At 41.6% G+C, this 25,302-nt stretch overlaps 1 protein-coding gene across 2 annotated transcripts in view; it reads left to right on the top strand.

Annotated features, from left to right (window-relative positions):
* WLS (Wnt ligand secretion mediator) overlaps positions 1-25,302 on the top strand; it is a 97,526-nt gene that overhangs the window by 34,332 nt on the left and 37,892 nt on the right. The window contains exons 2-3 of one of the 2 annotated variants that reach the window (XM_025871819.2): positions 6,347-6,490; positions 6,800-7,072. In XM_025871819.2, the coding sequence (XP_025727604.1) occupies positions 6,829-7,072 (244 nt within the window). In that variant the 5' untranslated portion in view covers positions 6,347-6,490; positions 6,800-6,828. The remainder of the gene's footprint in view (positions 1-6,346; positions 6,491-6,799; positions 7,073-25,302) is intronic. The other variant, XM_025871818.2, reaches the window with a different exon arrangement.

The following is a 25,302-nucleotide window of genomic DNA, read 5'->3' on the forward strand; positions in this document are numbered from 1 at the left end:
TGCTCAGCGGGGAGCCTGCTTCTCCCTCTCCCTCTGCCTGCTGCACCCCCCTGCGTGTACTCTCTCTCTCTGTCAAATAAATAAATATAATCTTAAAAAAAATACCGTCTTTATTGCAGGAAGACATTCCTCTTCTAGATTAGGTGATCTAGACTTCAAAGGCTCCTCGGAGGCCCAGTTGCCAAAATAGGAGCCAGAACTTTGCCATTTCCTCCCCACCACCCTCTTGCTCCTCCTTCCAGCAGAGTTCATGTCTGGCCTTGTGGCTGCCTGCAGGACAGAGATGGGCATCTTGGAAGAAAAGATTCCCCCTAAATACAATTTCTTTGTTATTGATGGATCTCTTTATTACTCTTCCTTCCACTGCTTTGCAGAATGGAGCAGAGGCCGTGGGGAGCTGAAGTCAAGGCACCTAGTAGAGCGATGCCACTGGTTAGAGCAAGCAAACAAAGGGTGGTGCTACATTTTCAACTCTCAGATGAGCTCTTTGTAAATTTTAATACTCAAATGCAGACATCTGCAGAATTCATGATGTTCTAGATAGCCTGCAGTCTAGCACCTGCTCTTCTTCAGCGTCTTCCTCACTTGGCGTCCCCCTTTTCCCCTGGCTAACCAGCACCTGCTGTCTTTGGAGGTTAAGTCCAGGCCTGCTGAAGCAGGGCCCCCCCCCCCCCCCGCAACAGGCCTCTGTTACAGCTGGTGCGTCCCCCACAAACCTCTGTCCGAGCAAGTTTCAATCAGGATGTACTTCTCTGCCAACTTCTCCACCTCCCACACTCGACTGTGAGCAACCTGGGGTCTGGGACTGTCGTTTGTCTCTATCTTTAGTTAGCCCGATGCCTGCATAATAGTGATAGTCCTAGATGATTGCTAAAGGAAGCTTCTTCACTTGTAATAAAGCAAAGAAAGAAATAGTCTGCGTTGGCTTAAACAGAGACCGTGTGTCATGTCAGCATGTTGTTTTAATTTTATTTTAACTTTTCTAGGAGGCAACTAAGTCTTGTATCTCTTTCCAACTCTTTAATTACAGGTTCTGGAGAGAGTAGGGGCTAATGATTTGATGTTGACTCAACTTTGAGCATGATAGTGGTAGTGGTTGGCTAGCTGGTAATTTGTAAACTGGACAGCCATTTGAGATGCTATAACAGGAAGCTGACTGGAGTCAATATTGTTCCAAAAGGAGTACAGGTTTAGTCATTGTTCACTTACATTTTTACTCAAGGTTATGTTGTAATGATGACTGGAATTTTTACCTCATTCTAGTGAATTCATGTCTCTTACCTCCCAAATATCTTTCTGTTGCCCTTTCTCAGGTAATGTCAGGGTAAATGTAGCATCCACAATTATAATTACTTTTTACTGTAATTATGATTTATTGCCTGGTTCCCCCCATTATTTGTGCATCCCACCTGGCTGGATGGCTGATGTCTGTTGGGTTCACTGTAGCACCTAACATTGCCAGTGCATAGTAGGTACTCAAGACACATTTGGTGAATGTAGTATGAACCTTTGTAATGTATGTCATTGAGGAGCCACTGAATTTTCAAAGAGGCATCAAGAGGTGTTTGGGCAGTTTTTCACCACCTTGAATTAGAAGTCTTAATTGATTTCATAACCCTTAAAAATTAAATGTCATACAGTATCACATTTCACAATTCCTGTACTGTAGTGGGAGAGGCAGAGGCCAAAAATACTGGCAGTTGAAGTACAGGTAAGGAAGGGGAAAACGGCCTATGTTTGACACAGTAAAGAGAACTGAACTCAAAACAGGTCAGAGCTTTCAATGAATAGCTCATGGTTTTATGACTTCTGTGCATGGTCTGAATGCTGTCTTAACCTACCATAAGTTAACCAATCTGCAGTGCCTGGGCAAATTCATTTTTGGCCAGATTGCTCTGACTACTAAATTGTACTGATGTTGAAGTAGCTTTTGGCCCATTTTTTTCCCCCTGATTAAATGCTATGGATAGGTAGAGGGGACACTTAAAATGTGTGCTGAGGCAGCTGGGTGATATTGCGTTACTATCCTAGGAATACTGAGGAGTGGTTATTTTTAGCTTTCACCTGAGCAAACATGACTCAGTTTGTTGACCTGAATCCATCCAGTCCCTTCTTAAATATACAAACTCTATTAATCCCTAGAACCATGCTAGTGACCAAGTAGGGCCTTCAGGACATATACCTGTTAGTTAGTTGATTGTGGTGTCTTCAAAGATTGCAGGTAAACATTGCGACATTTTCCATTTTATTCTTTCCTCTTACAGTAAAATCCCTCATACTTCTTTTTTTTTTTAATTTAAAGATAGAAATCAAATGTTTTTTAAATTTTAGACACTGTTTTGTGATCCATGTACTCACAGTTTTGGCTATAGCTAGTGAAAACCCTTTCTACTAGCTGTAAGCTATGTTTTTAGTTTACTTTGATAGGCTCTCTACTTAAAGAAACATCTGGGAATTTGCTTTTAACTGGTGTAGGAAGTTCTCTTAAGTTGTAAATATATTATTGGGAAAACATTAACTGTCCATGTTTGAATATCAGAATGTTGATTTACTTTCTCAAAAAAAAATGTGTTTTGCCTTTTGAGCACTACTGGAAAAATTGAAAATGTTGAATTACCTTTAGGTTTTTAAGTTATGCAAAAGGTTTCTGAGATTAGAGACTAGAGGACTAATTTATTCAAGTGAAGAAAAATATTTGTGATTCCCATAATACAGCTTGAGATGCACTTGAGGCTTCTCCAAGTTCACTGCCATGAGATTTATGAAAATATTAGTATTCCTGGGATTTTTTTTCTTTATGCAAGATACACTAGGCTAATGAAAGAATGAAAATAATTCAGGCTGCTACAAAGGCAGGCGTTCACTGTGTCCATTAAAAATGCAGCCTTTGTGCCCGTAAAGTGTTCAGCTTCTCTGTTATTAAGTTTGGAATGTGGTTTTGGAGCTTAGCTGAGGAACTCAGCTAGTTATTTTTCATTTTGGTCTAAGGAAGGAGAGACTTGTTTTTCAAAAGTGGGGAGGAGAAGAAAAGAAATGAAAAAAGGTTAGGTTCATTTTAGAAGAATCGAAGTTTTAGAATGTAGTAACTATTTTCTGCAGCAAATAGTCAGTTTGAGTATGTTAGCCAAAAATAGAATTCATGAGTTTTGTCTCCCTGTTTATTTCTTCAGCCACATTAAAAAGGGTTCAGTTTAAATGTACCGTTTGGTTTTTCTAATGTCAGGGGGGGCTATTTGGCTAAGTCAGGATAACCAAAGTTTAATTGATTCATATTTCTAATAACCCAGATGCCTGATTTTAGGTGGATTAGGTGTAAAATGTCTTTGTGATACAGTTTTGAGTTTTAAAGAAAAACTCCCTTGCCTGGATTAGTGGTGATTCTGTGGTGCACTGAAGGACTTTTAAGCTAAAGTTTAGTCGTGCTGTGTTTTCTGGTACGTTTGAGTAGACATTGCTGCAACTTACTGCAAACATAACACTTTACTAAAAATTTACCATTAGGACAGATATTTAGGGATAGGAAAAATATGTATTTGAGCATTAGAAGCAGGGCAAAATAACTTCTGCCCCCCCCCCTTTTTTTAAGATTTTATTTTTTTAAGTAAACTCTATACTCCCACCATGGGACTTGAACTCACAACCCCAAGATCAAGAGTTGCACACTCCACTGACTGAGCCAGCCAGGCACCCCCACACTTTTGCTTCCTAAGTGACTTTTCTCTGCTTTTTGTATTTCTCTAGTTGTTACCTGATCTCTATTACATAAGAAATGATTTCTGCTCATAAAACGTGTGAAATCACAGTATGCCAGTTAACATGTACAGAATTAAACATATTTAAACCATCATAATCTATACTGTTTTCCTTTCCCTGCTCATTTTCAGAGATATATATTATAAATATAAAAACAAAAAAATAGTTTTAAAAGTACTAGCAGGACCCATATGAAGAAAGCTGCAAAAATTTTCAAAGAGATAGAAAAATGGACTCCAGTTAATGGAGAAGCAACCACTATTCTTGGATAGGAAAACTAAATTATTGGGAAAGGATGCCAATTCTGTCCACATTCATTTGTAGATTTAATGTAATTTCAATAAAATCCCAGCAAAAGGATAAAAAGGATAAATTTGAAATGGATTAGGGGAGGCGATTTACTCTGTCAGATATTGATACAAACCATCAACTTATAGGATTCAAAACAGTGTTGTATTAAGCCATGAAGTGACAGTCCAATACATGAAATAGAGCAGGTTGTCCAGAACCATCTATAGGTATACATAAAATAAAGGTGATGTCATAAATCAACAAGAAAAGAGAGTCTGTTCAGTAAAGAATAATTTAAATATTTAGAAAAAATAAAACTTGGGACCTCAATTCATCTTTTACATCACAACAAATTTCAGATGTATCAACTGTTTAAATATTTTAAAACGTGAAATAGTAAAAAAAAATAACAAAATTAATAAAGGTGGCTGTTTATTGAATTTGGAGGTAAAGAAGGTCTAAGCAAAGAAGCATGGGGAAGACATAAAACTAAAGAGATATTCTTTTTTTAAAAGATTTTATTTTTAAAAAAAATTTTTAAAGACTTTATTTATTCATTTGAGACCGAGAGATACAGAGAAAGAGAGCATGAGCAGGGGGAGAGGCAGAGGGAGAGGGAGAAGCAAACTCCCTGCTGAGCCAGGAACCCGTGGGGCTTGATCCCAGCACCCTGGGATCATGACCTGAGCCGAAGGTAGATGCTTAACCATCTGAGCCACCCAAGTACCCCTATTATTTATTTTTTAAATATTTTATTTTTATTTATTTGAGAGAGAGAGAGCGCGCACATGAGTTCAGACTCCCCGCTGACCAGGGAGCCTGATACAGGATTCCATCCTAGGACCTGAGATCATGACCTGAGCCAAAGGCTGCTGCTTAACCGACTGAGCCACCCAGACACCCCAATGATTTTATTTATTTGTTTGAGAGAGAGCACGAGCACACCCAGGGGCCAGCATGAGTTGGGGAAGAACAAAGAGAGAAACAGATTCCCTGCTGAGCACGGAGCCAGATGCAGGGCTGATCCCAGGACTCTGAGGTCATGACCTGAGCCAGAGTCAGACACTTAACTGACTGAGCCACCCAGGCACCCCAGGTAAAGAGATAGTCTATAAAATCTGGAACTTCTCTACATTTAAATATGCTGTAAACAAATTTAGACAGCAGATGGAAAAGTTAAGATAAATTACTAGCAAAAAATATTAGGCAAAGAATTGTTCTTTTTTATAGACAACCTTTACAAGCTGAGGGGGGAGGGATTAGGTTAGGTAGATTAAATTTGATATAACCTGTGACTGATAATTTTGTAAACACTAGTTGAAAAATTTTAATTATATAGAAAATATTTATAATAGCTAATATTTTGCACTTTTTTTTTTAGAGAGAGTGTGGGAGGGAGGAGGGGCAGAGGAAGAAGGAGAGAGAATTTTAAGCAGGCTCCATGCCTAATGCAGAGCCCCACACTGAGCTTGATCTCATGACCCTGAAATCATAACCTGAGCTGAAATCAAGAGTCAGATGCTTAACCTACTGAGCCACCCAGGTGCCCCTGTTTTGTACTTTTCATGTTCACTTGTTTAATGTATACACTGACTCACAGAGGTACATACTATTATTATTGCCACTTAAGAAATGATAAAATTAATACACTGATAGGTTTAATAATTCACCCAAATTCACCCACCCTTCTTAGTGTGGGTTATTGGTGACAGAAGCAGGTTGGCTCCAGAGTTGGTGGGACTCACCATTGGCTACTCTGGTTGTTTACGTGAATAAAAAAAAAGAAGCTATAAAACTACACATGGTGTGGTCCTATTTTATAGAAAAATACGTTAATATTAGTGTGTGTTTTAAAGTTCTATAATGTAATTCGTTTGTAAATTTTTATCTAATTACACGCTCATAGAAAAGATAGTAGTTTGATGTTTTTCCAACAGTGGTTACTTCCCTCTAGTGGGATTTTGGGTTTATGTTGTTTTGAACTTTAAAATTTCTGTATTTTGCAGATTTTCTTTTATAATCCTGTAACCGTTTTATAATCACAAAACGGTGTTTTTTTTTTTTTAATGTTGTATAGTTCAAATGTGATGATCGCTTTTGAAGTACACAGATCAAATGCATGGATTGGATACCTCTGCGGTATAGTCTGCTTCTGTCCCCACCTCTGACAGTTACCACACTAAGTGAGGGCCTGAGGTCAACGTAGTTCTTTCTCTCCATCAAATGCAGTGTTAGAACTAAGGAGAATCTTAGAAACCAACTGTCTTGGCCAGTCTTAGAAACTAACCATCTTGTTTCTCAGATGAGGGTCCTGAAACTACGAGATTTCACCAATTTACCCAAGATGAACTGGCAGTCCGTTGTTCAACCAGGCTTCAGACGCAGGTCATCTGACTTCAGAAACTGTGCTCTGTGAAGTCCCGGAGCCCTCCACGCCCTCAGGCAGGTGGGAACGGAAGCACGGTTGATTTTTGTGACCTTTGTTTGGAGTAAGGAAGTCACTGAACCAAAGTGGTTACAAACGTATTCTTTCAATGAAAATGACAGTGATTGAAAACCTAATGGGAAGACTCGTGGAGATGCTTTATGACACCTGTGGAGGTCACTGAAGAATCCTCACCCGGATTTAGGGGATCCCCAGGGATTACTGATCCCAATTAGAGAAGGCAGTATGAACATTGGAGGCAAATGTTAGCCCCAAAATGAGCACTTCGGTGGATGATTTTTCTAAAACAGAAAAACCTTTTCTTTTCAGCCCCGGGCCCCACGACAGCGGTGTCCTACATGTCGGTGAAATGTGTGGATGTCCGTAAAAACCATCACAAGACAAAATGGCTAATGCCCTGGGGACCCAACCAGTGTGACAAGATCCGAGACATCGAGGAAGCAATCCCAAGGGAAATTGAAGCCAATGACATTGTGTTTTCGGTCCACATCCCCCTTCCCTCCATGGAGATGAGTCCTTGGTTCCAATTCATGCTGTTTATCCTGCAGCTGGACATCGCTTTCAAGCTGAACAACCAAATCAGTAAGTGTTCTTTCTTCTCACTCCTTTCCTACCTTGGACACTTTCTCTCTTCTGGTTCTCTCAGAGCCAGTTCTAGTAACAGTAAAATGAGACTATTAAGAACGGAAAATTACCAACTACTTACTACTTGGAATAGGCCCTTTTCTGAGTATCCTACTTGTACTAACCCATTTCCTACTCCTAGCAATTTAGTGAGGTAGGTCTTACTATTTCATTCTCCGGATAGAAACCTTGGGCCCCCGTGAGGTTGTTCACAGTCAGAGGTGAGAGAGTGGAAGCACTGGGATTCAAACCCAGGCAGCCTGGCTTCAGAGCCTTGCCCTCACTGCCAGGCTTTATCACCTTTGTAGTGTTAGGATGGAGCTCACCCCAGCAGAGTGACTTGAGGATTTCTGAAAGGACCCATGTTTCAAAATGTCTTTTCCCACTAGGCTTTGAGAAAAGCCATCGTCTTAGTAAAGATCCCTGTCAAAATGGGAATGCCAGCTCATGAGCACTCATTTTCCCATAAAACCAGGGTTGGTTTTTTTGTTTTGTTTTGTTTTTGTTTTTTGTAGCTTACTCACTTGTGGCTCAAGATTCTGAGGGCATGGGACATAGAAACATTTCATGAGGAGGAGATTTATATGTGGCATCTGAGAACAGTATAGGGAACCTTAGGTTGAGAAGAAAACATTTTTTACTGACACAGGATCAGGGGTGAGATGGAAAGAGAAAGAAGTGTATTGGAGACCTCTCTGCCTGGGGCCTATCCTTGGATTAAAGCACCTTTTCTAATTCTAATTTTCCTGTATCAGCAATAATCTCCATATATAATCATTAAATTTGTTTTGTTTAGGAGTTGCCAGTATATGTGCTTGGTGGACATCTTACCGGGAACAAATAGATATGCTGAGATAATTTCCAGAATGGGGAGCCCCCTCCATTCATTCAGTCTCTTACCCGTTATTTTAAACTGTTTTGGAGGGCCTACTACTGCCAGGCACCGTGCTGATGGCTAGACATATGGATACAGGGGAAGACACTGTCCTCTAAGGGGCTTACAGTCAAGTGCAATGATGGGCAAATAAACGATCATGTCAGTATGAGGTGCTAGGGGCTGCAACCAAAGTATGTGCAGGAGGCTGTGGAAACACAAAGAAAAGGTTTTAGAACATGGTAAGGGAAGACTGCCGTGTGTGTGTGTGTGTGTGTGTGTGTGTGTGTGTGTGTGTGTGTGTCTAGAGTTGAGCAAATAGATATTTAAAGTGAGTGTTAAAGAGTGAAAACCCTGACGAGAAGTTGGGGGTGAGGGTGGGGACAAATAGAAGAGCATTCTAGATGGAAGGAATGGCTGGTAGAAAGGTCCAGATTTGCACAACAGCCCAAAGCCTCCGGTGGTATTTCGCATTTCTCATGTCCACATTCTTTTACCTGTTGTCATCTTCATTGGTTGCACAACACGTTTATTCATTTACTCATTCAAACTTTAGTATGTCCCAGTCGTATTTTAAACACAAAGTACTGGGGATATAAGACTGAACAAAACATGTCCTTTTAAGGAGTTGGGAAAGACAATGTTTGGGAAACAGAAAGGAAAGAAAGGTATGTGCTGCAATGAGGGGGATAGGCAATGTTGTGATACTGTGATGTATAAGAAATAGATAGTTGGTCATCCAGATCACCAAAACCTATTTCTCATATGTATTTGGTCTTTGGCTCCCAGTTCCCCAAATCCCTGAAATTTCCTGAGTCATAAGGACAATAGGAGCCTCTTTTGTTATAATATTTGGTCTCTTGTCCTCAGTTCCTGAGAAAGCATCAGAAGCCATAAAGGTGAAATGGGTGCCTTGTTCATAACAAGCCCCTTTCCACCACTACTGGGCTTATGTTAATGAGGTGACTTTTGGAAAGCACCTAAGGGTGGGGGCTGGTTGCCAGGGGAGCCAACCATGAATAGAGGGCTGGCACTTTCAGTTCCACTCCTGATTTTCAGGGAGGGGAGAGGGGCTGGAAGTCGACTCAGTCACCAATAGCCAATGATTTGATCAGTTGTGTGTCTATAATGAAACCTCCATAAAAACCCCAAAGGAATGGAGTTCAGAGAGCTACCAGGTTGGGAAACCAGAATGCTTCCTTATGCCACCCTGCCAGGCCCCAAACTCTGAGGTAAGAAGGCATTTCACTAGGGACTGTGTCCCATGTATCTCTTACCTGGCTGTCTGTTCATATCCTTTGTCATAAATCGGCAATCTAGTGAGTAAATGGGTTTTCTGAATTCTTTGAACTGCTCTAGCAAATTAAACCCAAGTGGGGGCTTGTGGGAACTTCTCATTTGCTAGCCAGTTGGTCAGAAGTACAGGTAACACCCTGGGCTTGAGATTGGCATCTGCAGTGGAGGGCACCCTGTGGGACGGAGACCTTAACCTGGGGGATTAGACACCATCCCCAGTTAGATAGTGTCAGAATTGAGTTATGTCGTAGGACACTCTGCTGGTGTCTGAGAATTGTTGGATATGTGGGGACCCCCGCCTCTGACACACACACAGCACATCTTATTTGGTGGTCAGAACCTATTACATATTTTAACTTATTACATGAATTACCTCCCACCAAATATATTTTGTAAGATTTTATTTATTAGAGAGAGAGAGCGTGCCTGCGTGCACACAAGGGTGGGGAGGGAGAGGGAGAAGCCGGCTTCCCACCGAGCAGGGAGCCCAATGTGGGGCTCGATCCCAGGATCCCAGGATCACAACCTCAGCTGAAGGCAGATGCCCAAATGACTAAGCCACCAGACGCCCCTACTCCCCAGCAAATATTAATTCTAAACATTAAGAATGCCTTCATTGGTGAGGCTATAACTAAAACATTTCTATATGTAAATGAATTTGACCGTGTCTTATGTTTTTTCTCTCTCAAGTATGTATTCTGCCTCCAAAATATATTTTGTCGTCATCTAGAAAAAAAGATTGTATTAAAGATTCTTATCTTAAAAAATTCTTAAATTTCTTGTAACGTGAGAGCCCATACCTAATAGGGGCACACTAAAAAATTAAGATAGACAACTAATGGTTCCTTCAGTGAATGTATATGATAACTGACGTCATAGAGCCATCAAGAAAACCAGGTCAAAAAATACTTTTTGGGGGCAGTAGCCATGGGTGGGAGCTGTTCACTTTAATGTGAGAAGGTTACGTGTTAGGTTTGTGGGAATATTTTTTTTCTTAAAATTTATTCTCCATAACTTTGTTAATGGACACTCAGGAAAGCATCCATTAAATTAAATAGTGGTGGTATGTCATGGTATGTCTTTGCTCATAGAGATATTTTTAATTGTAATAATATTTATCAGACACTGTAGATCTGTTTTCCTCTGATCCTTATGTTAAGAACGCATGGGACTTCTGTCTACTTTTTATATTTTACCATTAGTTTGGGTGCCTTTCTGGCAGCATTAGGTAGGACAGGAGAAAAGGGATCAGGAATGTAGTGAAGAAGATCCTATTATATGTGGATGACTCCCTGTTTATCAAAGATTCAGCTGTAATGGTATTACCTCAAATGTGAGGAAAAGTCAGGACCGATTCTATTTTTTCTTTAAACTTTCTCAGGCAGTCTGTGCAATGAGTTCCAGATCTCAGATAATGAGAAGAGATTTTACAGTTTGGACTATGAAATTAATGTTGGGATTTCCAAGACAAATATAAATATGGCCAGAGTTTTCACCTACCTTTGAAGGGTCTTTGAGCAGATAAAATAACCTAAGAACTATGTATTTTAAATGACTTTTAGTCATTTGGTGTTAAATGTATATTCTTTTTAAACTTTTCTATTTAAGGTGATACAGGTTTTAGCTAGAATTTGAGATCTTGACAAACCCTCAGAAAGTAGAAATCATTGACTGACTCTTTAAAAGCTTGTCATTACTTAATCATTCCAAGATTTCATCAGATTGATACCTTTACGGGGGAAATGGTGACATTAGAGGGAAATTCATAGTAACAAAAGTAGTCAGAGATTGGGTATATTATATCGAATTATTGACAAAGAAGATATTCCATGTGAGTTATGCAAAAAAAAAAAAACAACAAAAAGGTAGTCCTCGTTTGAAAAAGCAGTTTTAAACAGAACCCCCTACTTTTCACCTTTTAAACATAAACATTTAAAAACCTACAATTGTCTTTCAGTGATAAGTATAAAAAGTAGCCAGTTGAACTTTGAAGCGGTGACAGTTTTAAAACAATATAAGCTGTCGGAGCTGGGGAGGGGAAGCCCATTGAAGGGAATCTAGAGACTTAGAGATGCTTGGAAGCAGGAGTAATTGACCTTTTGGTGAATAGCAATGACCAATTCTTAGCAGACCTGTCTGTCAAAATCTGTGATTGGGTCAGTGCTAACTTCTTCCTGAATATTTCAAAGGCTTGAAATTAACCTGTTTGTCAGGGCACAAACATGGTGTTTCTGTAGAGTTGTAAGGGACGTAGGACTTCAGTTTTTACTACAAAGAGGAAATGGAGGGGAGTGTGAGTACCCTGAAAAGGGTGTCAGAGAAAAGTTAGCTGAAACATCTGGCATCTGGATATATAGTTAATCATTGGGAAAAATGGCTTTGATTTTTCTGTGACACCGAATTCTGTTATTTGAAAATATCCTCCAAAGTGGGTATACCTCATTCGTTTTAAAGTGTATTATCAGTCACTCAATTTATATATGTATTTGTGAGAGACAGGTTTGGATTGGCTAAGGTGGTGCCTACTTGTAAAAAGAAGTGTCACTCTACTGATTACAACTGCAAGTCACATACTTAGCATAACCTCAGACTCTCCATGGGGCTTCTTTTGAGGAACCTGGGTGCAGAGATCAAAGGAAGTTTTTTTTTTTTTTTTTGACATGTCTCTACCCAGCTTTCAGATCTACAGGCTGTTGAAATAGAAGCACTGAGATTCATTGGCCGAAAGCCTAAAGATGGATTGATCTGTGTTGAGTAGTAAATCTAGAATTTTAAGGGGTTTAAAAATTCCTTAGGCTGAAAAAATATTGGAAAATGCTGTGGGATAGGAAAAGCCAGCCTGTCTATTCTTTTCTTAGGTAATGAAGTCATTATGTTTTGCCTTGAGCCTTGTGCTGTACGATAGGATCGAGTATTAAGTCTTACTTGCTTGTTTCATTACTGCAAATGACTACATGAAATGATGGAATTATTTCTATAACTGACAAGTGATTTTTCTTCTATCAAACTGAAGATATTCCTGTAAAACATATTTCTAGTAAAAAAAAAAAATTAGAATGATAACATTACCCCGTTCTCAAGTTCCATAGCTGAGAGTCCTGCCTAACTTTTTACAGAGTGATGGTGCTCTTCCATTTGTATATCACATGAAGACAATTAGGATAAAAGAACAGTCTGTTAACTGTAAAAACAAACAAACAAACAAACAGTTATGTTATCTAAAATGATTAGGGATGAATTTACAGAAGGAAGAAAGTCTGTGAACTTATTCTTGGCCATTAGCAAGAGTCGTGGTTCTTAATTCTGTTTTCAGATGCCTCTTTGGGAAGAGTCCACAAAGAGAGCTTAATGGGGGAGAGGACACCTTATGCCATGAAACTACACCAGCTAATTGGTACAATGCTGTTCATGCGGCTAGATTTCCATGCTTTATCAGAGAGTCCTTTTTAACAAAATATGTTGTAGCAACTACTAAGAAGAAATCTAATTCTACTCTCCCATTCCTTTCAAAAGAGACCTTCTTTGAGTCATGACTATGTTACAGTCTCTGTTTATAAGAAACATTTCTGATCAGATTGTTTTTTTTTTTTCCTTTAAGATTTTTTTATTTACTTGAGGGGGCGGTGGGGGAGAGGCAGAGGGAGGAGAGAGAGTCCTAAGTAGACTCTTTGCCCAGCGTGGAGCCCCATATGGGGTTTGTCGCTGGTCTTGATCTCAAGACCCTGAGATTACCACCCAAGCCCCAGAGTCCAAGGCTTAACCAACTGCACCACCTGCCCCTGATTGGATAGTTTTTATTACAGGCTGGTGTCACGAGTATTTTGGAAGTTATCTTTTCAATTTCTTTATCTACCTTAATCAGAGTCAATATGAGTAGAAATGACCTCACATTTTCCCTCTGCCCTCTCCCCTCACCTCCCCGAAAAAGATAAACTGAAAAAGCTCAAAATACACCAGAAAGATCCAGGAGACTTAAATTTGGTAAGGTTTGCAGAGGTGGGTAAAAGATAGGTAGGTTGTCAATATTTGAGATGGGCTTATATGGCCAGTCTGCTTTCTTGGAGTCATGTGCTCCCTTCAAACCCAGGCGAGAACCTAGAATTTTCTAATATGAATCAGTCTTACCTACTGACTTGGGTTAGAAAGAAACTAAAATCACAGGAGAAGACCGTATTTTGTTGATTAACCCAGGATGGTGGAGATTAGGGACATCATGTTTGTTTGCTTTCATTTATGGATTATCTTTCCCTTTGAGGGACTCTTCAGGCACAACTCTGGAATTAACCATTGTGAACAAGTTTATATTGGCAGGAAAATGGGAACCTTTGGCTTTGCTTTATTTGGGTGTGATTATTGGTAAGCTTGGTGCTTGGACAACATCACTATAAAACTCTCTGGATCTCCATTATCTGGCGCAAAGGTTTTGTGTTACATTATATATCCAAATAAAGAAATACAGCCTAGAAAGAGTTGGGCTCCTCTAAAACCTTCCTACAATTTTTTAAACTAATGTTTATAGTTTGGCATATCCAGTCCCCCCTACATCCTTCCAGTCATCCATTGGCTTATGGGTCAATTTAACAATGGAAAGGAGATCGTATTAGGTCAGTCTCTAGTCATAACAAACCACTCATCTATGGTTTAAATAACTTGCAGTAACTGTTATTAAACATCAACTGTGTGATTGCAGACTTTGAGCCCCGGAAGGAACTTTAGAGTGCTGCTAGTCTAGTAATCTTCAACGAGGAGAGGCCTATGGGTGGATTTTCCAATTTCAAGGGCCAGGCAATCCCCCTGGTATTCTATATAAAATTTCAGTCGTATTTATTGTATGTATTTTTGGAGGAAGAAGGTTTGTGGCTTTTGTCAAGTTTTCAAATTGGCTACTTGATCCCAAAATGTTAAAGGGGCTAATCCTTTAATTTCCTGGATGAAGAAACTTATACCTTGCGATCCTAGCCCACTGTAGCACGGCTGGCCCTAGACAAAGCAGGATCTACTCGTTGTACATTAACGCGTAGGTAGGTGGGTGGTAAGTGGCAACAAGAACACTACCATATGAAGGCCAGGGAGCCTTCTTCCAACCAGCACCCAAACCTTTTTGGACAGAAGTGGCACTGGTCTTTCTAAAATGGTGTATTTTCTATTTTTCTCTTTTAAATCTCCCAATCTGTAGTTCAGGGAATGTAGTGCAGTCTAGAATCTGTTTATAGTGCTACAGCTGCAGATCACCCACGTGTCTGATTTCCTGCTCTGAGTTTAGAATATAAACGAGGAGATTCTCTTTGCATCCATAACAAGTATATCCTGGTTACTAAAATAAATCCTGGTGACATCAATGAAGAATGTGAATAGCAAAGTAGCTCACAGCGGCAGATTCTTTGATGGCACCCCCACTATATATAAGGTGGTTTTAGGTTTGTTTGTTTGTTTGTTTGTTTTTACCTCCTCTTCTAACTTGGGGTATTCCTGTCAGTGTTTAAATGCTAGTCAGTCATCACATAGCTAATGTGAGGTTATTTTACTAAGAATCCTATCTTTATTTTGGTTAACGTAAGAAAACGTGAAGAAAAACTGTTTTCTGGATTATGCTTTTCAAAGCAAAAATAAGTTAGATGGGAGAAGGAAACCCCTCTGTTAAAGCCGAATTCAACTTGCAAAAGTGCCAGGGACTCTTCGTTTGGGGGGAAAAAATTTCCCTTAATATCTACCTATTGTATACACACTGATGCTAGAAATGGTTCCAGTTCCTCTTTTGCTTTGGTAAGTTAGTGCTAATTTGGTTGGAGAGGTAGTAGTAATTCTTTAAAGCAAGAGGAGGTTCTAATTTTTAAATTTTTCTATTTCCTAAAATAATTGTCCAGTGAACGTATCTTTCCTGCCTTACCTGTTATTCATATTATGGCCATAAGGAAAGCCCAGCCCTAACCTAACAAGCAAGATTAAAGGTAAGGATTGTGCTCGCTTTGGCAGCACATATACTAAGATTAAAGGTAAGGATTGAAAATATTTAAATTCGACATCTTAAAAAAAAAGGTGCTGTCACATAGTTGGAGTTGTCTCTTCAAGTATGAAGCAGCCTGTCACTGGTAGTTATCGAGCAAAAGCTGGTTGGGGTGGAGACAATCATAATGATGACCACAGTGATAGCTTATGTTGGGTGGCCTTTTCTTTACAAAGTACTCTCGTACCAGAGACGCTGACTGTTGTCTTTGTTGCCAGCCATTTGCTTTGGCTTCATGCCATATTCTCGCAGAACTTGCCTATTTGCCCTCCCTCAGACTGTGAGCTTCCATCGTGCCTGCTGAGTGGGCCACTGGTCACAAGCTCAGGTCTCCAGCCACAGCTGATTGGATTAGGATGGGCCCTTCACCCAAGGAGAGCAGTCGGATTCTCGCTTGTGTAAAATCGGGATTCAAATAATCTCTGATTAAGACTTTGCTTTTATTTCATCTGATCATCTCAACAGGTCCCCCTGGCAGAGAGAGGAAATTGATGACCAGAGAGGTTAAATGACTTGTCTAGAGTCTCATAGCTGAGAAATAGAGGGGTTATAGGCAAAAGTGATCTCAGGGTGGGGTCACGGCACTGTACTCCTGAATCTAGCTGTAGTGCTATGGAGCTATTCTGAGTAGGAAATTATACCAGATAACCCCTGAGGTCCTATCTTTTGCTGAGAGTCCATGACTCACTTCAGATTCTTTGGCTTTATAAAAATCTTATGACTATCCATCCCTTCAGCTTTGTAAATAGGTGACTTCACAGATCCTCAAGTATGAACCATTTTAGAAGATGCCCCGTTGTTAGTGGGTGAACTTAGTGTTGACATGAGTGAGTTTTCTAGTATTTTCTTTTGTTATGTGTTTACCTTGTGTTCATTTCTAGTCCTTGGGTAGGCAGACAGGGTTGGTGTACTGGAAGTATATTTTTAGCCTGACATTAAAAAATGTATCATAGACACCAACACAGGAAGCAGTTTTTAGGTGAGTCAGTGTATAAATAACCTCAAAGAGTTTTCATAAAGGGAAGGTGGATCTTTTAATTCAACAGTCCAGCTTCTGAGGTCCTCTTCCCAACTTCCTTTATTCATTCAGTGGTCATTTATTGGGCTTCTACTATGTGCTGGCATTTTTTGTACTTTAAGTCCTTGTCCTTTATACTACAATTTCAAAAAACCTCATGGCCCTTCTTTGTTTACTTCTCTCTGTCCTGCAAGACAGAATTTTGAGAGCAGAGGCTGTATCTTGTTCATTTTTTTGTCTCCATACTTAGCATAGCCCCAGGCTTTTTAAATACTCAAGATGTACTCATAATAATTAATTAGGAGCTCACAGTCTAGTCCAGAGAGAAAGAAACAAAAAATTACACCAATGTGTTCAGAGAGAAAGAAACAAAAAATTACCCCGACGTGTTCAGTGTTAAGTGCCCCAGAACAAAGAAGGGGAAATGATTAACTATAGTAGAAAAGGTAATTTTTTTAATTGAGTCTTGAAGGGTGGAATCTTCCGGGAGATGTTGAAATCTGTGACTATCTAATATATGATGGCAAAGGAACAGTCCAAGAGTAGCTGTATTTTGTTCAGGGAAACCAAAGTGTTTGGGCTAAATTTTGTGACACCTTTGGTTAAGTTAATGAACTTCCTTGTACTTCATTTTCTTCATGTACAAAATAGAGGTAATTGTAGTGCCATCCTTATAGGATTATTTTAAGGATGAAACTAGAATAATACTTGTGGCTTTTTCACAGTAAGTGCTTGGTACATGGTAAATGCTCAGTAAAGGTGAGTTATTATTATTCTTGGACTTGAGCAGAGAAGAGGAGTGTGAGTTCTGGAGAGAACGTAGAAGACCAGAAAGAAGCACAGCAAGGCTGAGTGTGCAAAACAAGGACCTGGGTGGTTGCTGGCCATAGGCCTTTCATTACTTCAGGACAGCGTTTCTTAACTTTGGATCAGAGACCTTGACCTTGGGAGAAAATTGTGCATAGGTCCCATTCACGCGTTTTGTATTCATAGTTCTTCAACTGAATCCCCAAAAGTTATCTATGGGATTCAGAGGTTTGTGAATCTCAAGGTAAGAGCTCCAACTTCATGATCTAGATAGACCCCATGAGCTTCAAGTTACGTATTGTTCAGCACTTAAGCAATTGGTGAACACCGTAAAATAGAAGATGTGGAAAATTTTCAGCATCCTTGGGAGAATATGCCCACAGGGCATGGTTTAATGACATTTGACTGTAAACATGTTAGCATGTAAATTAAAATGTTTTGGGATAGGATAATAATTTAAGATGAATGTAGAAGTATCTGGGACACAACCTTTTGAAGCTCTGCAGACTGAAATTGTGGAAGTGAAGTGACTTCTCCAGTGTCACCTGGTTTGCCGGTGAGAAAGGACTAAGATCCTTATTTTCCCACTGTGAAATGCTGTGAAAGAACACGTGGTATGTGAAGGACAGTGAGCCCATTTGTTAGGCTGCAGAAGAATTCCTATTAGAGAAAGAAGATAAGCTCCTGAAAGACTTAAAGGGGGCTGTTGGTGAGTTGCCGTGATGGCCAGGCAAAGAAATTTGGAGTCTGATCCTTAAGAAAAGAAATTGAAAAATCGCGTCTCTAGTGCTGAAATAAAATGTGGATTTCAGGATTCGAGACTCATAGCTTGTCCTTTGTATTATACAGCAGCTGGAAACTGCATTTCTTTTTTTTTTTTTTTTTTTCCCATTTGGACTTCTCGCATGGTGGTATTCCCGACGGGAGGGCATCTGTGAACTTTTTAATGGGAGAAGTCGTAAAGCTGGGTTAGGGCTGTTCGTGCAAGGCTGCCTTCCGAGGCAGGTAAAATCTGACTCCCCTTTTGCTTTTCAGCTACAGACACAGCCATCGCTGCCACCACCAGCTGAGTGACTCGGAATCTAGGGGTTGCCAGTAATTGTGGGTTTAAGTCACAGAGGAAAAAGATAAGAGAAGAGCAAGGCTGGTTTTTCCACAATTAAATGTTGCCTCTCGGGCTTCTCTGACGGCAGGAATCCAAGAGGTCAGGAACCACCAGCCATATTATTTTTCTCCCTGGCTGCCTGCCTTCATTTGTATCCCCTCCTCATTCATGGGAATGAAGAAAAGGTGGGTTGGAAATAAAAAGCTTGTTCTAGCCTACTTTTTCCTTTACGAAACTTGTCAGAAACAAAGCTTTCCCGTGAAACAGATGGAATCCCTTCTGGTAGTTGGCTTTTCCTGCTGGCAGCACAAAGATATTTTTTGGGCGGTGGGGCTTGAGGGGGGGGAGAGAAACCATTATTGAAATGTACTATTGTCCTTTTCCAGTTAGGACAGTGTTTTTCTCAAGTACTGCTCTGTACTCTGGTGTTTTTGTATTTGGTGTGGTTTAACTCGTATATTAGTCAGACTGAAGTTTTTATCCCTTGTCACTAAGGCCATTACAAGTGCCCTGAGGGCAGGGATTGTTTTATTGTTCTTTGTTTTTGCCACAGTGCCTCAAGTGCAGAAGGCAGTTTGGTAGTTGGTGGTGTGTTAGGATTTCTACATTCGTGGAATGTTGGAACTAGAAGGACCTTAGTGGATCCAATTTCAGTCATTAATGAGAGGATACATAAATGACTTACTCAAATTGTACAGCTAATGAATGGCTTTACCTAGAACAAGAAACCGGTCTCCTACCTCCATGAATGTGTGACATAATGGCAAACAGCTGTGGAGCTGTGGAGTCAGGCACCCCTGGGTTCATATTTTGCCTTTCTCCCGCACTAGCAGTATGAGTGTGGGCCTCAATTTCCTCATGTTGAGACTGCAGCTGATCATCCGTATCAGGCTGGCATGGATGTATCTGAAAATGTCCACACATCTGAAAGTGTAGGCACTCACAAATAGGAGCTTTTAGAAATATCATCCTTTTATTTCTTTTAAAAATACAATACCTTCTTTATAAGAAAACTCAACAGTTCTAGGATCTCTTCAATATCAGAAAAGATAGCCCAATTGCTTTTGGTGTGAATTCAGGAGAGAGAGCAGGTAATCCAGTTCTTAGGTGCAGCCTAGAATGGACTAGAAATGAAAATTGGTCCCACCCCCAGGAAATAAGGGTCACCCCTCAGTGCAAAGGAGTTGGGTGGTTTGTTCAGCAGTTAGCAAAGGAGTGCCTACCGTGCTGGGCACAGAGCCTAGAGATTGGGGTAGTGAGGGGACAAGTCAGCAGGCTCCACTTACCTCAGAGGTGACAGGAACATAAATGAGTGTACATGATGTGATGAGAGAAGGGGAGGCCGGGGGCTGAGGGCCGAGCTATCTGGACTTCTTGTTTAGGGGCAAGTTTGTGGAGGCGGAGGGGGTGCCAATAACACCTAAAAGGAAAGAGAAGTTATTTCAAAGGAGAGACTGAGGGAGATGGCAGGAGGGAATAGCAGGAAAAGCAGCCTGTTAGTGCGGGTGCCTTTTATTAAGGGAGGGGCAGTGGGGGGGTTCTGGGGCTCAGCCAAGGGTGGTTTTTGATTTTGCTTCTCTCTCTCTCTCTCTCTCTCTCTCTCTCTCTCTCTCACACACATTGCCTCTCCCCCCATGCCCCCTTTGTGCTTTTACAAGTCTGTCCATCTCCTGGAAAGCTGGGTGGCAGCCCAATGTGGTCCCATGGCTGTCTGGGGCTGGAGTCCAGGGAAGGGCCTTGCCAACTGATCAAGGGTAGGACCTGAGCTGCAAAGAGAGCCCCAAATCCTGAATTCCCCACAGAAGCCTCGCGAAACAAATCCTCTGTGTGGAGAACACTGGCCTGACTCCAGCAATAACCCAGCTGTTGAAACAGCTTAGTCGCCAGGGCGATGGAGGCCGTGCGGCGCGGGAATGCTGGGGTGCAGTGCTCCGACAGCAGCCCTGAGAGCCAGCGCCGCCGCAGAGACCCTGCTTTCCGCCCACAGGCATGCCCTTGTTTCTTTGAAGCCCAACCATAATCCCCTCCTGGGGGAGGCCAGCCTGAGGACAGAAACAAAAACACTTTAGGATCCCGGGGAGGAAAAGAAATGGCCACTCCTTTTAGACACCTGCTTTCTCCCTCTTAAGGTTCCTGGTTTATTTGCCGGGTAACTTTTTCTTGTTCCCTGCCCTGGGCTAGGCAGTGTGATTTAGATATGGTGGTGGTGGGGGCGCAGGGGAGATGCGCTCATTTATCTTATCTAGAAAATATAGTGACTTTCTTAGCATGTGTCTGGGTGATGCATGAAGAAGTTAAGGGGGCAAGTCGCGGCCCTTCTGCCTGATCTTGCTTGGATTCCTTTAGCAGCTTCATCTGCCAGCGCTCTTGTCTGAAGGACTCTGGGCAGATCTGGGCAAAATACTTAGCTGATTTCATCAGGATTTGGGGAGGACTAATAAACTGCCACAGCATGACCCCATTCCTCTTCCAGTTCTTTGAAGAACTGACCTTTGTGTTTTCTCTTTATCCTGGACTACTTCTGCACTGTTTGTTTTGGAAGTTGTTAAGTTAAATTAGCCATCCCTTTCCTTTCCTGGTTACTGTATGAGAATGCAGCTGTCAGTCTGTGAACTCTGCCATCATCTATTTTTAGATTCAGTGTGAATGAAGCTCTCTTCTCTAATTGCTTTCAGAAAGAAGGGGGAGGGAGAGGGAGAGAGGAGGCAGGTAGATTTTTGTAACCATCAAATCAGCTAATCTGAATGCTCTGTGCATTGATGGAGTCCTGGGGAGAAAGCAAAGAAGCCCACTGTGTGTTTTTTTCCCTTGGCTGTCAAGTTTGTTTTCTCTCCACATTTCTGTTGATTATGGTCAAATGCGAAAGAGCTGTTGCCATATTTGCTTCCCTGTGTTTTAACACTTGCCAGTTTGGATGGTTCTGATTTCTCCAGCTTTGTTAGGCAAAGATTGGTTCATTGTTGAGTCTCAAATTACTTGGAAAACAGGGAGGGTCCTTCTGGTGATAGTTCCTAGGAGAGTAAGTAATCCAAAGCATGCTGAGCACTGTGGAAGTGCAGTGGGCCTCAGTGATCTCTAGATTTCTCTACCCTACTTCCCCTACCAAATCCCAGTCTGCCTTTCACACAGCTGCCAGGTCCCTGTGTTTAAACATCTCTCTAAACAAAATGCTAACAGCGTTCAGAGCAAGCTTGTTCCCTTTGTCATCACACCCTTCTGCTCTCCAGCCTTGCCTGTTCTCCACACCTTCTTCCCATTTTCCGCCATATTGAATTAGTTGATTTCTCCATTCCCCTGACTACAGGACACTGTTTATGCTTCTGTGACTGTATACATGCAGCTCCCTCTGCCTGCAATTCTTTCTCTTCATTACCTAATGAACTCTTACTCATCCTGTGAGTCACAGTTAAATATCACCTCTTATGGATGAGGTGACCCAAAAGATCATGTATTCTGTGCTAAATTCTTTGACCCCCTAGCCGGCACTCTTGGCATTTTTCTGCTGACTGTATACTTTATATGTACTCGAATGTAGTACCAACCACATGTGATTATACTTATTTGTGTTTATGCCTGCCTTCCCTACTTTATGTGAACAATTAAGGGCAAACTTCGCCTTGTATGTTTTTGTTATCCCCCACTATCGATGGAAACGAGGAGGTGCTTAAAAATATTTGGTGGATGAAAGAAGGATTTGGACTGGATGGGCCGTAAGCATCAGAGGTTTCAGAGGTATATTGATTCTGTCTTGGCAACACCATCTGTCCTGGGTTCCTAGTTCCTCATAGGCTTCCCTTCCAACCTGGCAAAGGAGGCTTGAGTAGATTACCAAAGATATGACATGTCATACTTCAATGAATGCTGTACAATTTTTCTTCTCCTGCAAGTAGTCTCATCCATTGTCTTATCCCTACAGACTTGGAACAGGCATGATATATACCTCAAAGGCCAACCTTTTTATTGCTTTGCTTAATCCTTAAACTGAGAATTCTGATTTCTAGCCCCTGAGGTTACATCTTGTTTCCTCCTTTGCTCCGACAAGCCCTCTCAAGCAGAATATTAGTGCAACCCCATATTATAATTTAGATAGAGAGGGGGAAAGGAGACAGGACCTCCCTCAGGATCACTTCGCTTAAAAGCTCCCCTTCTATCTAATCCTGGGGAGCAGGCGCATTGTTCCCTGATGAGACCATTGGGCCAAATTTGAGGAACGTCGTCTTTCTGAGGGATGGATGTGTGTGTATGTGTGCACGTGTGTGGGGGTAGGGGAAGGACAGCAGGCACTGGGCAAAGAATGAATGCCACCTGAACAGAGCAAACTATGGACCACACACGTGGGATATAGAAGCCGTGGAGTAACAGAAGAAATTTGGGGTCATGGAAGTATTTGGAGAAAGAAGGATGATGTTAATTTGGCAGATACTTCATGAATATCCATCATGTAAAGACATGGGTGATAATAGTTGTGAGCGAGACAGAGGCAGTCCCTGGCTTTCGGGAACCTCTCAGTCTAAGTGGGAGGTAGGTAGGGAGAGAAATTCTGAGGTAGTTGCACCATTGTAAGATAAGTGTTACAGAGCTGGATGCATAGGGTACTGTGGAATTAAGAGGAGGGGCACTTCATCAAGTTCTAGTGAATGAGGGAAGTTGGGAGTGAATTTGGGGAATTCTAGAAGATGAACAGGAGTCTGGTATGAGTGGAGCTGCGGAGTACCATCTACAGCACGGAGGAAAAGGAACCTTCTGGTAATTCATCCTCTCAAAGGGGAGACCTTTTTAAAATTTGGGGTGCTAGCAGGCACCTTGAGGGCAACCAGGGTAGGTAACTTTGAGTAGCAGCCTTAAAATAGCAGTCAGCATTTGCTGTTTACTATAAGCCAGGGCTGTGCTGAGCAATTCCCACTTGATCTCATTTAATCCTCGTAACCATAGGGGATGGGCATTAGCCTCATCCTCATCTATAGATCAAAAAGTTCAGTGACTTGCCCATCACTGCGCAGGCACCGAGTGGCCAAGGTGAGCTACGATTCCAGGCTGTGTCTCTCTCCAGCCTGAGCTCTCACCCATATTCCAAGGCTGGAGGTGGAGTGGTGAGCTACACTCAAGGTTACCTGCCACCCAGGTGGCAGGAATAGGGGGGGATCTCCTAAGATAATGAACCTAGGATACCAACCAGGGCCCAGATGTTAGCCTTTTTTGCCATTTAAGGAGTTTGAACTTTTAAACCTTTTAAGGAGGACCCTGTAAAGGCATTGAAAGTATTTTAGAAATCATTTCCCTGGCTACAGTGTGAAGAACAGACAGGAATGGGGCATTGATTGAGTTATTTAAGGCCTGAAATGATGGTGGCCTTGAGCAAGAGGAGCGACAGTGAGGGGAGAGAGGGCAATATGTCTGCAAGACTTGATGAGCAGAGAGTTTACCAACTTTGGTGGTTTGGCTTTCTGAACCATGGAAATAGAGACATCCCATGGGGAGTGAGTGTGCAGATTTGAAACCCGGGAGAGAAATCTGAACTTGAGAAGGGGACTGGTATCCCAGCAGCAGATGAGACCTCTCAGGGCAAACATAGAGAGTGAGGAGGGAGCTACTCTACGACCTTGTGAACACCAACGGATGTAGTTTTTCTATAGCCTGTGGTACTTCAGATCCATCTGTTTACAAAACAGTTGATATCCCCAGCTACTTTTCCAAATGTACAGCCTTTAAAAGCAGTACGATAGGGTACCATAGGGATAAGCGGATGTTTTCCAAGAAGATGTCACTTTGCAAAGGGCCCAGTGTGAGGAACGTTTCCCCCATTGCATATCTCAGACTGCTTACTTCAACTAGGAGATGGTGCTCCACAATATAGCAAGGGATCATTTTGACGATGCTTAGAAAAATGTCTTCTTACACGTGGAAAATATTTTTCCCAAATGCAAACGCTTGACATGATGGAGACAAAGGAGAGCGGTAATGTGAACTCAACTGTTAGGCTGGTTTGCGAAATAATTGTACTCATTCATCTTTATAACTGCACACCCAGGCCTGTAGGGCATCTTAAGAAAACAGCCAGGGCCAAATTTATAATTAGCTGAGTCCATTTTTGCCAGGCCTAACCATGGATGTAGGACAGGGTTGGTTTTGTTATTTCCTTAATTGAAAGCGTCAAGAAAATACAAGCCAGGTCAGAGAGGTTTTGATTGGGGTAGGAACGCTGGCATAAATAACCCCAGATTATATGTCTGCTGGAGGCTGGGAGGAGGCTCGTCTGTGCGGCCTCCTTCTGAGGTTACCCAAACAATCCTTGGTGACTAGCAGCTCCCCGATGGAATGTGGGAATGCCTGTGAGCGTTTTGAAATTTCTTTAGTTTTTTCCCAGGGCAAGGGCCTAGGAAAACCAAGGTTTCTCAGGGAACCTAAAAGCTTCGGACAACCATAAAATAATTCTTTATTTCCTCTTCATGCAGCTTGCCCTCCCTTTTCTCCCCTTTGTTTCCAGTTTACACGTCAACCCAAACATCCTGAACCTGGATGGAAGGGAAACTAGTATGTTTAAGTGCTTGTGTACCAAATGGTCCTGTCAACAGCCTTGGGAAGAAGGTCCCACTATTTCCATCTTGCATACATGGAAACTGAGACTTATTCAAGGTCACTCATCCAGCAAGTCGTGAAGATAGAACTGCAAAACAGATCTCTTTGGCTGGCAAACTCTGTACTATCTTGGCCGGCAAATGCCAGTTTCAAAAAGTCTTAAGTGAGAAGCATCCGATCGCTTCCCCAGTGAAGCCTCATCTTCCATTGCTTCACCCCACCGGCGTCCATTCTTAACATTAAGCAGCTGCCCTCGATTTCTTGGGGTGCTCAGATTCTTCCTTTTTTTCTCCCCAACCATTTCTGGCTTATGCAGGGGACTTGCTCTCCTCTCTGGCTTTCTACTTGTCTTTGGAAACTGATTTGATTGGCAAATGCTTTTCTTATGCAGGACAGGGCAGTTTAACTGAGAAGTTTCCGTGATTCCAAAGGATATGATTGGTCGGTGCTTCCCAATACGGAAAGGCACAGATCTTCCCACCTGTAATGATACTCAACAGCAGTCTGA

This window comes from Callorhinus ursinus, unplaced genomic scaffold, assembly GCF_003265705.2.
Source record: "Callorhinus ursinus isolate GAN/ISIS: 27379988/994484 unplaced genomic scaffold, GSC_fseal_2.0 scaffold9, whole genome shotgun sequence".
Taxonomy (NCBI): domain Eukaryota; kingdom Metazoa; phylum Chordata; class Mammalia; order Carnivora; family Otariidae; genus Callorhinus; species Callorhinus ursinus.